This window comes from Chiloscyllium punctatum, chromosome 49, assembly GCF_047496795.1.
Source record: "Chiloscyllium punctatum isolate Juve2018m chromosome 49, sChiPun1.3, whole genome shotgun sequence".
Taxonomy (NCBI): domain Eukaryota; kingdom Metazoa; phylum Chordata; class Chondrichthyes; order Orectolobiformes; family Hemiscylliidae; genus Chiloscyllium; species Chiloscyllium punctatum.
In genome coordinates this window covers 39,897,206-39,910,775 of record NC_092787.1, presented here as the reverse complement: position 1 = coordinate 39,910,775, position 13,570 = coordinate 39,897,206, and the positions used below count along the sequence as shown (strand labels likewise).

The following is a 13,570-nucleotide window of genomic DNA, read 5'->3' as shown; positions in this document are numbered from 1 at the left end:
GATCGTGCAGAATGTCAATCTCTGCTGCATTCCCATGGCAACATGCTGACCAATCAGATTTTATCTGCCTGTCTAAGAACACAGATTGACAGTTCACTGCTGTATCTGGATGATCCATTCAAGCAGTATCCCTTTCTCGTGCTGTATAAATTAGTGTGTCTTTTTCCAAGTCTGTTCCTTGCATTTTTATGCTGACAAGTGAAGACCAAAAGCCCGAGATTTGACTCCTTATAGTGAGGTTTACATTCTGTACCACAAAGCTATTAAAAATTGAATTGCAAAAATAAAAATATTAGGAGAAAGAATCTGCTGAGTTTTAAAAAAAACATTTTCCTTCTCTAAAGTAAATGCCTAATATCATAACATGAAATATATCAACTATATATTATCTATAATGGTCCATTTATTTACTGAATTCAGTTAACATGTGAGCTGCAGTTCATTGAGAACTCTGTACCTGCTACATGGACATTGTCAGCTGATGGTCATACACCTTTAAGAAATTGCAGAAAATTTATGAACACTACCTGCAACACTGTACAACTTTAAGAAAACTTTAAAGGCAATTAATCACAAACAGGAACAAATCCCAGCCTGGTAGGACAAAACGCAAGAAAATTGAAAGTAATTCCAGAAAATTCTGCAAAGTAATTCTCGTCACTGCCGAGTTCAGCTCTGCAATTTAAAGTCGAGCTGCCTTAGATGGATAATCCTGATTTGCTTTATTAAGCTCCATTTTGTGCATCCAACTGACCAAGTAGTTCCAAGCTTTCTGCTTGTTACGTATCTTAGAGTAAAAAGTGCACAATCAAATTCTTGATTCCTGTCTTCTGAGGCTGTGGAGAAAGGGAAATCAGACAGAGAATCATCTGAGGAGAGAGTGAGGACTGCAGATGCTGGAGATCAGAGTCGAGAGTGTGGTGCTATAAAAGCACAGCAGATCAGGCAGCATCCGAGGAGCAGGAGAATCAATGCTTGGGGCATAAGCCCTTCATCTTAGAGACCTGATCATGTTGCCTCTAGGGATCAGCTACTGGGATTTCTATAACTTCAGTTGATAGTACTCTCAGAGTGAGGAACCAAGCCCCACTCTAGGCACAGAGTTCAAATATCCAGGTTATTTGTTGTCAAATATAATCATGTGCCATTATCTCTATGATTTGGGTCAGTTATCCAGCTGTGATTCTTTCAATCCTCCAAAGCCTTATACATCTTTCTCTCAGATTCACTGATAAATATGCTTACTGCTCCTTGGGAGTTATTGGAATTACCTGGATCTGCATCAACAGGGTCAGGAACCCAATCATCTGGATCAGACATATCATCATCGCTATCGTGTCCATGCTCTAGAGTGATTGGATCTGCTTTGGACAGTTCATTTGCCAGATCACTGGATCCTTCTGAATCATCAGTCAAACCTGCTACGATCTGTCTCACAGTATCATCCCTTGTCCTGGTAATTCACAAACAAAAAGAAACAGAAAAACAGTTTTAAAGTTTAAAATTGAATTGCTGAGAGAGACTTCTGAAACATTTCATGTTGCACACATCAGGACAAACGCAAAATTTCTAACAGCGACAACAATTTATAGCAATTACACAGGTTAGCAGGTCGACTCTGATTAACTGACACAATGAGTGGGTGCAGTTAGTTGGGAAATCTTCTAAAGTGTTCTCAACGGTTGTGTATCTCGAGTCTACATTCACCAGTCAAAATCACACACACAGATTCAGGCTCTAGAAGATTGGATTTGTCACCAAACTTGTGAATAAGGCCTGAGCCATTGCAAACTACACTTGTAAATAGGACTTAACAACAATAACCTGCAGGATAATGACTGCCCCAATCAAGTCACTGGTCACTGTGTATCACACAAACTAGCACGTTGGCCAAAGGAGAGAGTACAAGGGGGAAGGATACGGGGTAATCCATTCAATATGAACATAACTGTTCATTAAACTCAACAACTTATTCCCACTTCCGCCGTATACCTGTTGATTCCTGTAGGCCCAAGAACTCTATCTAGCTCCTTGAAAGCAGTGAATCTTTTGGCTTCAACCACTTTCCGTGGCTGAGAATTCCACAGGCTCACCACTCTCTGGGTGAAGAAACATTTCAATTCAGTCCTAAAGTGGACCACCATGTATCCTTAGACTGTGACCCCTGGCTCGGGACTCCCCAGTCATCAGAAACACCCTTCCTGCATTAACTCTGTCTAGTCCTTAAATAACCCAGTCTCTCTTCATACATCAGTTCTGCTAATACAGGGCATCAATACTATACCAAGGTTCTGTACAATTGCAACAAGGCATCCACATATTTTAACTGAAAACAAAAATGCTGGAGATCACAGCAGATCAGGCAACATCTATGGAGAGAAAGCAAGCTAACATTTCGAGTTTGGATGGCTCTTCATCAGAGCTGACATGAAGTGGGAGGGTCTCTAGATTAGAGTGGTGCTGGAAAAGCACAGCAATTCAGGCAGCATCCAAGGAGCAGGTAAGTCAACGTTTCGGGCAAAAGGCCTTTATCAGGAAAGGGTTTTTGTCCGAAACATCGACTTTCCTGCTCCTCAGATGCTGCCTGAACTGCTGTGCTTTTCCAGCACCACTCTAATCTAGAATCTGGTTTCTAGCATCTGCAGTCATCGTTTTTACCATGAAGTGGGTGGGGGCAGTGTGGATTGGAGGGCTCGGGAGGAAAGGATGCTGATAGTTCAGATTAAGTGATTGGAATTTGAGAATGGCAGAACAATGGTGTGCCAGACGTGAAGAGTGTGTGTGTGTGTGTGTGTGTGTGTGTGTGTGTGCGCGCGCGCGTGTGTGTGTGCGTGTGTGTGTGCGTGTGTGTGTGCGTGTGTGTGTGCGTGCGCGCAAGTAAGAGAACATGGGAATGAATGGGTTTAGAATTTGAAGGTGTTGAACTAAATAGTGAGCCCAGAAGGTTGTAAAGTGCCAAGAGTCAGAGTTGTACAGCATGGAAACAGACCCTTCAGTCCAATTCATCCACGCCAACCAGATATCCTAAATAAATCTAGCCCCATTTGCCAGTATTTGGCCCATATCCTTCTAAACTCTTCATATTCGTATACCCATCCAGATGCCTTCCAAATGCCCTAATTGTACCAGCCTCCACTACTTCCTCTGGCAGTTTGCTCCATACAGGCACCACCCTCTGCATGAAAAAGTTGCCCCTTAGGTCCCTTTTAAATCTTTCTCCTCACCTTAAACCCATGCGGTCTAGTTTTGGATTCCCCTACCCTGGAGAAAAGACTTTGTCTACTTACCCTACCCTTGTCCCTCACGATTTTATACACCTCTATAAGGTCATCCCTTAGCCTCCAATGCTCCAGCCTATTTAGCCTCTCTCTAAAGATCCAACCTTGACAACATCCTTATAAATCTTTTCTGAGCCCTTTCAAGTTTCACAACATCCTTCCAAAGCAGGGAGACCTGAATTGCACGCAGTATTCCAAAAGAAAACTAAACAATGTTCTGTTGTCACACCATGACCTCCCAATTCTTATACTCAAGGCACTGACCAATAAAGGCAAGCACCAAACACCTTCTTCACTATCTTGTTCCAACTGGGATTCCACTTTCAAGGAACTACTGAACCTCCACTCCAAGGTCTCTTTGTTCAAAAACACTCCCCAGGACCTTATTATGAAGTGTATAATTACTGCCCTGATTTGCCTTTCCAAAATGTAGCACCTCACATTTATAGAAATTAAATACATCTGCCATTCCTCAACCCTTTGGCTCATCTGATCAAGATCCCATTGTACTCTGAGGTAGCCTTCTTCGCTGTCCACAACATCTTCAACTTTTGTGTCATTGAAAACTTATTAACCATACCTCCTACGTTTACACGCAAATGATGAAAAACAGAAGGCCAACACCGATCCTTGTGGCATATCACTGGTAACAGGCCTCCAGTCTGAAAAGCAACCCTCCACCACCAGTCTCTGTCTTCTACTTCGAGCCAGTTCTGTATCCAAATAGCTAGTTCTCCCTGTATTCCATGTCATAGAGTCATAGAGATGTACAACGTGGAAACAGACCCTTCAGTCCAACCCGTCCATGCTGAACAGATATCCCAACCCAATCTAGTCCCACCTGCCAGCACCTGGCCCATATCCCTCCAAACCCTTCCTATTCATATACCCATCCAAATGCCTCTTAAATGCTGCAATTGTACCAGCCTCCACCACATCCTCTGGCAGCTCATTCCATACATGTACCACCCTCTGCATGAAAATGTTGCCCCTTAGGTCTCTTTTATATCTTTCCCCTCTCACCCTAAACCTATGCCCTCTAGTTCCGGACTCTCTGACCCCAGGGAAAAGAGACTTTGTCTATTTATCCTATCCATGCCCCATATAATTTTGTAAACCTCTATAAGGTCACCCCTCAGCCTCCGATGCTCCACGGAAAACAGCCCCAGATTGTTCAGCCGCTCTCTATAGCTCAAATCCTCCAACCCTGGCAACATCCTTGTAAATCTTTTCTGAACCCTTTCAAGTTTCACAACATCTTTCCGATAGGAAGGAGATCAGAATTGCATGCAATATTCCAACACTGGCCTAACCAATGTCCTGTACAGCCGCAACATGACCTCCCAACTCCTGTACTCAATACCCTGACCAATAAAGGAAAGCATACCAAATGCCACCTTCACTATCCTATCTACCTGCGACTCCACTTTCAAGGAACTATGAACCTGCACGCCAAGGTCTCTTTGTTCAGCAACACTCCCTAGGACCTTACCATTAAGTGTATAAGTCCTGCTAAGATTTGCTTTCCCAAAATGCAGCACCTCGCATTTATCTGAATTAAACTGCTGATCTAACCTTACTAACCAGTCTATCATGAAGAGCCTGTGGATCATGTCCACTGTTCCACCCTTATCAATCTTCTTCACTAATTCTTCAAAAATTTCAATCAAATTAGTAAGACATTATTTCCAATGTACAAAGCCATGTTGAGTACCGCTAATCTGTCCTTGCCTTTCCAAATACATGTAAACTCTGCCTGTCGGGATTGCCTTCAACAACTTGCCCAGCACTGATGTCAGGCTCACTAGGCTATAGTTCCCTGGCTTTTCTTTACCAGCTGGCTTAAATAGTGGCACCACTCTTGCAAGCCTCCAGTCTTCCAGTACCTCATCTGTGGTTATTGATGGTAAAAATATCTTAGCAAGGGGCCCAGCAATCACTCCCCTACCTTCCCACAGAGCAATGGGTATACCTGATCAGGTGTCATTCCTGATGAAGGGCTTATGCCCAAAACATCAATTCTCCTACTCCTCAGATGCTGCCTGGCATGCTGGGCTTTTCAAGCACCACACCCTCAACTCTGATCTCCAACATCTGCAGTCCTCACTTTGTCCTACACCTGATCAGATGTGTTTTAAGATGTCCAGCACTTCCCTCTCTTTAATATATTTTTCGCTATTTATTTCCCCACATTCTCAAATCTTCCATATTCTTCTCCACTATAAACATTGATGCACAATACTCGTTTAGTATCTCCCCATCTCCTGTGGTTCCACACACAGGCTTCCTTGCTGATCTTTAAGGGCCCTATCCTCTCTCTAATTACTTGTTTGCTCTTAATGTATTTGTAACATTTCTTTGGATTCTCCTTAACCCTATTTGCCAAAGCTATCTCATGTCCCCTTTTAGCCCTCCTGATTTCCCTCTTAAGCATATTCCTACTGCCTTTATACTCTTCCAGAGATTAACTTGATTCCTACTCTATACCTGACACTTGCTTCCTTCTTTTCTTTAACCAAAATCTCAATTTATCTATCATCCAGCATTCCCTGTGCCTACCAGCTTTGCCTAGTTCCTCAGTTGCCCCACAGATTTCGCTGAGATTCGCTGATTCCACTCGTTATGGATGCCAACATACCATTTTCCTTTGTCAACACTTGCTGTACCTGCCTGCTTACTCACAGTAGGCACAAGTTAGGAACACTCCATTTGCCTGGATGAGTGCAGTTCCAACAACACAAGCAGTGCAATACCATAGAGGACAAACAGCTCGCTTGTTTGGTGCCACATCCACAAACACCCACTCCCTGTCTGCCAATGCTCAATCACAATAATGTGTACCATCTACAAGATGCACTGCAGAAATTCACCAAAGCTCCTTAAACAGTGCCTTCCAAACCCATGAGCATTTCCATCTCAAAGGACAAGGGCAACAGATACATGAGGACACCATGACCTTCAAGCTCACCATCTTGACTTGGATACAGATCATCCCTTTTATGTCAAAATCTTTAAATTTCATCCCATTAGGGCCTAGCTACAGCTTTGAGTGCCTGCCTGCAGCACATCAACTGCAGCAGCTTAAAGCAGCAGGCAATAAATGCTAGTCCAACCATCAACACTTACACCCCATGAGTGAATAATAATAAAATACAGCCTAATGAAAGCTTGAAATTAAACAGGCTTAAACCATGTTTGGAGATCACTCTCAGGGGATTACATTTGGGAAAGTGGGGAAAAAAAAAATCACAGCACCAAGCTTCTTTAAAGAGGAATGTTAAAGCATCGCTGATCAAACTCAAAAAGCATCTTTGGAGGTGATCTATCAGATTGCACATACCAAGAAGGCTCATTATTGAAATTTTGACGGCAGCAAGTAAAACCAAAATGATTGAAATAAATTTTTAAGGAGGCAGAAATGTGCAGCATTACCTCTCTCAAACAAACATCATCATGAAGCAGAAAGTTGAGGAAACTATAGCTGATGGGAATCAATGCTGGTGGAATGTGTGAAATGCAAACCTGCCTTTGCCCATCAAATCGATATGAGCACCGATGGATGTGATGCACACAGAGTCATACAGTATAGAAACAGACCCTACAGTCCAACCAGTCCATGTCAAACATAATTCTAAACTAAACTAGTTCCACCTGTATGCTCCTGGCCCACATCCCTCCATTATTTATTTACTTACCTAAATGTCTTCTAAACTTAGTAACTGTGCCTGCATTCACCACTTCCTTAGGAAATTCATTCCAAACACAGACCACTGTGTAAAAAAAAATTGCCCCTCATGACTTTAAATTTCTCTCCTCTCACCTTAAAAATATGCGCTCAGCCTTGAATTCATCCATCCTAGCAAAAAAGACCTCTACCATCAACCCGATCTATACTCTTCATGCTCTTATTAACTCTGTAAGGTCATCCCTCTACTTCCCATGCACCAGTGAAAGATGGCCCAGCCTATCCAACCTTTCTTTATAACTCAAACCTTCCAGTCCCAGCAACATCCTGGTATATCTTTTCTGAACCCTCTCTAGCTTAATAATATTTCCCTATAATAAGGCAACCATAACTGGACATGGTACTCAAGAGGAGGCCTCACCAATGTCCTGCAGAACCTCAACATGACATTCCAACTCTTATACTCAAAGGTCTGAGCAATGAAGTTGTTTTTTTCTATGATATATGTAGGAAAACTGTTTTGAAGACATTGTTTTGTCTTGTGCTCTTGAACAAGCAAATGGGCATGGAATATTCAATATTTTATAGAACTATTATGGAGAAAAACAAACTCCTTGGGATTGCCTGGTTGGATTTAGCATGATGGCATTGCAGCTATGAACTGATAAATGACATACTGTTTAAATCTCACTTTTCGATTCACAGGAAATAGCTGGCATGAAAGGACTGAGCACTTGGTGACATATTACACCAAGTCACACCAATTGCAAACTACACTGAACCCTCACCCACTCCATGTGCAGCTAATTGCAAAACAATCTACAGATAGGGGATATAATCATGACGTATTATGTTTACACACAGCGATCCACTGGTTGTCATTAGGAAGAGTACTGCAAAGGTGCTTGAAATGGAGGGATCAACTGCTTATATTTAAAATCAACTTTGAAAAGGAATTCAATTACTGCCTCTGCCATTAGAATATGAAGTGTCTCTTTGCTTATTTTGTGAATATAGCTGAAACCAAATGAACTGAATACAAGAATGCAATGAAAGAACACAAACATTATGCAACTGAGTGATCAACTCACAGCACTTGAAAAGAAAACTGCATTCTGGAAGAGTAACACGATGAGATTGAACTTTGATTCTTTTCCTCTAGATCCAACTTTCTCTCTGAAAATAACATGGAACAATACCCTATTCTTGCGATGACCAACTATTTCAGTCACCTAGAGATGCACTTCATATCCTTTGGCAACATTTGCTTTCTCAATGTCAGCCTGAACAGTTGGATTGGCCTGCACCTGAAAATAAGCAGCTGAATGAAATTTCATGTTATCAAACTTTGGACAAAATATTTTCCAGAGATTCTCCAACATAATTCTGGTTTGCCATGAAGAGCGACTATCCAGATGTCACAACTTCATTAGTATGCAGCTTTGTTCAATTCTGACACTGATTTACCTGTTTAACTTAATTTTGGCATTTCAATAAAATTAATTACTGACTCCATCTGAAGGCACCCTCAACAATCACACCTCCCGTCCAGCTACCCCCAACAAGTTCATCCTGTGAATGGGATCACCACACCCACTGAAATATTGTATTGAAAATACTGCACCTTAGATACTTGCGGACTGGTTCACACACCACCTCCAAAATAACCATCGATGGGTCCAACTCACGAAGGGCCTTGATTGCAGATATGTACAAAGTTATCACATCAGCAGTGTTCACTCCTAAACAAGGAAACATTAACTCCATTAACTACTAGATATATGTTTTGAAGAATACCTTGTGTATATTTGACCAATAAGCACCAAGTTAAGAGATTAAGTTGAATCTGTGGTAGAAATTTAATATCTAGTGTCTAGAGTTGTGTTGCTTCACATACAGTTATTTCCTCATGCTCTGGGATGTATAATTTCTCTGTAGGGGCAACACATTAACTTGGTGTCCAAGTAAATATAGGCATTCCCATGTGTGAGATTAAAGCAAGTGCAGCAGTCATTTTCAGGCTCCAGTCCCTTTTGTTTCTATTGGGTCAGCTAGTCTAGCTACAACCACAGTTTGGATTGGAAGAAGAAAAACATTTGTAAAGGTTGCTTTCCTGGCCCATATGTGGTGATGTTTGCTGAAATGTATGCAAGTGTGTGTGTGTCTGGAGTTTACAAGAAGGTAGGAATGAACTCAGCCATTACAGTCACCATCACACCCCACCCACACAAGTTGCAGCAGAGCAGAAAACTGGAAGAAATAAATAATTCAACCAACAAAAACAATAACATTGCTCAAAATTGTGGCATAGGTGACATCAGTTAACCCATATTCCACCTTATCAATATATCGAATTTTACATAGTGTACTTCAAACTACAAAGAAGGTTAGCGTTTGTTTCACACATATATACTTTCACATTGTTCAAACCTTAGAAGTAATGACCTTCTGGAATGGTATTTCAGCATACACTGCTTCTCCAAAAACTAACCTCATGTTAACATGGCTCATAGAGTGTTAACATAGAGTGTATAACAGTGTAAAGGTGCAAGTTAAACTACACAACTTCTAACTAACAGGCAGTCTGCAGATCACCATGTGGCTTGCTGAGAGGTTTCCTCGTGGCCTGCCAGGCTGTTGTTCCAAATACAAGTGGAACTAGGAGAATGTGAACAGGTCTGAATTCTTTAATCAGACATTTCTCCTGCTTTTTTCCCTTCTGATAGGTTCAAAGCTGGGTATGGGTAGGTAAGAGGTAGCCAGATGCTTTCTGCAGGGTGGGGAGTGGGGGTTGATAGTTAGGCAGGTCATGTGCCCCCAGGTTGGAAGATGGTGCTTGGGTGAGCAAGGGGCAGACTGAAATCTACTTTCTGCTGCAGTGTGGATTTTCAGGGAAAACATGTAAAATAGGAAGGGAGCTTAACCCATCACCTTCCTGTCGACCTCTGAACTCATCCTCCCAATAAGTAGGCTGACGCCAACATCAGTAGGCCACTCACCATAAGTAAACGATTAATTAAGGGTCTGCCGATGAGTTAAAAGCTTAATAAACATTACATTGCCCATGCTATGATTAAGCTTATAATGGGCAGGCAGGCAGGAATGGACAGAGTGATTTTGTAAAGTTTTTAATGGCGTGAGAAAGGAGGGGAAAGGTACAATCTTTGGAGAGTGCCCTGCGTGTAGAAGGGTCAGCACCACAGAAAATAGTACCATTTTTACTTGAATAAAAGTCAATCTCAAAAGTCAACATTCTATTTTTGACCACAAAATCTGGAATTTTCCATACATCTCATGTAAAAGTCAACCTTAGTTCTTCACAGATAACAGATCATAATTTATGCATCACTCTGCCAGTCGACCCACTCCAGGTCTTCAGAATTACCGTAATTCATTGTGATTTTTTCTTTAATCACTCAGAGATCAATTGGGCTTCTGCTGATGACACGGTATGAATTTTGACGGGCGTGTATTTCAGCCACTCAAAAGCAGGATCCATGTAATAGTGGATCCCATAAACTCAACCTTAAAATGTCAAAACAATTCAACTATTACTCAAATACATACAGTATGTCACTCATTCCTCCATCTCTGCAGACTCCAAAACCAACCCACCATCATTCCCAATCCCAAGGTTGCCAAACACCTATCTGCCTAATGCCCACTACTTACTTGGATCCAGGATCCATACAGGAGCAAGCTTACAAGTGCAACAGGTAATCTGGTATGTTGGCCTTCATTTGAAGGGAGTTAGAACATAAGAATAGGGATGTACAAGATACTGGTGAGACCACATCAAGAGTACTGTGAGCAGTTTTGGTTCCCCTATTTAAGGAAAAATATTACTTGTTTGGGGGCAGTTCAGACAAGGTTAATTAGGGATGAACCCCATTATGGAGAAATTGACTTGCAAGCAAAGATTAAACAGGTTAGTTCTCTACGCACTGAAATTTAGAAGAATGAGAGGTGATCTCATTGAGACATAGAATATTTAAAGGGCTTGACAGATAAATGCTGAAAGGATGTTTCCTCTCATGGAACCATCTGAGATCAGAGGGCATTGTCCCAGAATTAAGGGACATCAATTCAGGACTGTGATGAGGAGTAATTTCTTCTCCCAGAGGGATAAATTTCTTTGCAACTCCTTGCCACAAAGAGCCGTGGGGACAGAGTCCCTGCGTACACTTAAGGCTGACATAGATAGATTCTTGATCAGTAAGGGAATCGAGTGTTATGGGGAAAAAGGACAAAAAAACACAGACATGAAAAGTGTCATACCAGCCATGATCCTACCGAACGGAGCAGGTGCAAGGGCCGAACTGCCCACTCCTCCTCTTATTTCTGATTGTCTCAAATAGAATAAGACTATAAAGACTGTCTGCAGTCATGGCAGCACCCACTTCTGAGCACTGACACTGCTGCTACTGGCCGAGTTCCAGTTAGAAAAAGAAGTTCCACTTTCAATAAATGTAGCCTGCCTGCAACATATTGTGGGTGCAAGGCTGACTTTTTACAAGCCTGTCTGCTTACCACTATCTTTCTTTCTTTGGCATCCAACATTTTCTTGGGAATTGACAGCCGGGAGGGTGCTGGTTAACTGGCTGACATTGCCTGGGGGTGTCCTAGGTAGGTGGCCAACTGGTTAGTAAGATAGAGTGGTGCTGGATAAGCATAGCAGGGTCAGTCAGCTTCTGAACAGCAGGAGAATTGACGTTGCCGGCATAAATCCTTCATCAGGAAGTGAATTCTCCAGCACCACGCTCTTGACTGTGATCTCCAGCATCTGCAATCCTCATTTTCTCCTGGTTGGTAAGCTAGGTGGGTTGTGACTGAGTGGGAGGGCTGGATGGATGGGTTGCTGACAGTGTTGACAGGGTGGGTGGGTGAGTGAGTGATCAAATCGCAATGCTAAATGGGTGACTGTATGAGCTGGGTGCACACCGACATTCCTCCTCATCTCACTCGCATAACAAACTACTCACAAAGTGAATGGAGAGTGAGGAAACTCAGGTTAAATGGCAACCCAAATCCTAGTTAGTCCTACTGCTAGGCACATTTTATTGGTCGTGCTTATTCACTACACATTCACTACACAATGAATTGTTTTGAGCTTTCCTTTTGAAATTCCCTCCCCTAGTGAGAGAAATGCTGCTTCCGAGTGAAGAAGTTGGTCAACCAGTTGTAATATAATGCTAAATGTGGAGTAAAATTATGGCCCTTTGTTAGAGAAACAATCGCTTTAACCGCTTAAACTCAGCATTCAGAATGGTTTTCCTGGCTACCTGTTGACCCGGTCAATCCATCAAATGTAGGCAGACACTCAAGGTCTATCCTCAGTTTACACTGTTACTTCACTTTAGCTGCAACATCTGTAGTAATGTCCAAATGTGGTCGCAGCAATGGCCTCAATGAGGAGAGAGAAAATTGGAAGAACCCCGTTGCTAAATCAAGCTCCAAAAACTTCTGCTAAACATGTATATGTGGGAATTGTAATCAACTAACCTTTGGGACACCATTTATCTCAGTATTTCTCATTAGGCATGTATGAATATACTTTTCTAATAATAAAAATTTAAATGTTACTCTTTTTTGAGTTGTGGAAATTTCCTCAACTCTGGAAGAACTTCCATGAATCACTCTACATCTAAATTTTCATAGCTAAAGTACCATGTAATGTTCTGTCAGAATACAGCCCTTACATTTGCCATATGCAATGCAACGAACGGATGCACGTTTCCCTTAAGACTGCTGAGTAGCCATATATGCATACTTCTTAAAAAGAACGTTAGCTGTACAACCATTGACAATATGGTCAGCAAAAATATATAATCAGACTCTAAATTCAAACTCCTAAAAGCAGTGAGAGAGGAGGCATTCCTACTGCTTTTTGGAGTATAGTAACAGACATTAAGACCAATAAATAGCTATTATTCCAAAGTCACCTGTCAAATGAAAGGAGGTGCATTACTCCCAAACTCTGATCAGCTTGTACTGCATACTTTAGAAAGTGTGTGTAACCAGAACAAACCTGGGTGGAGAAGTCTAGTTTCCAGGGCTGCTTTTAGAGATGAAAGTAATTGTTGCCTCTGATTGGTCCTTTCAAGACAAACTTTCAGATCCTGCAATGCTGCCTTGGATTCTGGGAAATCTGCAGTTCAAAACAAAATAAAAACCAACAACTTCTAAAAGAAACATCAGTTTCTGAGCCCAATTAAAATATGATGTGCATTTTAGTAAAACATGACACCAAGTGAAAATGGGTACTGTAACAAAATCACATGAATTTCATATGTATATATGGAATGCATATAGATCCACATATATATGACTTAAAATGCCAATGGTTGACAAGCATTTTGAGTAAAACTGAACACCGTTAATTCAGTTCGAACACAGTCAGCACCTAAGTCCCAATAATTGCTCCCATTTCCACACATCAGGCCAATGATGCCAGGACCAGGAGAGAGGTCTAGGAAAGAGAAAAATCAAAGAAATTTGAATCTCACAATCATGAGCTACTCAGAAATTGAAAGAGGTACTTCTGCGAGCAGCATATGACTGAAAAAACTGTTTCTCTGGCACTTGCCAGGAACAGTATAGATGTAAA

The 13,570-nt window shown here is 41.7% G+C and overlaps 1 protein-coding gene across 2 annotated transcripts in view; it reads right to left on the bottom strand.

The window, feature by feature from the left end:
- Nucleotides 1–13,570, bottom strand: part of anapc2 (anaphase promoting complex subunit 2) — a 56,248-nt gene that overhangs the window by 18,193 nt on the left and 24,485 nt on the right. For both annotated transcript variants that reach the window (XM_072566293.1, XM_072566294.1), the window contains exons 5-7: nt 12,992–13,111; nt 8,588–8,705; nt 1,272–1,453 (exon numbers count right to left, since the gene is read on the bottom strand). In XM_072566293.1, the coding sequence (XP_072422394.1) occupies nt 1,272–1,453; nt 8,588–8,705; nt 12,992–13,111 (420 nt within the window). The remainder of the gene's footprint in view (nt 1–1,271; nt 1,454–8,587; nt 8,706–12,991; nt 13,112–13,570) is intronic.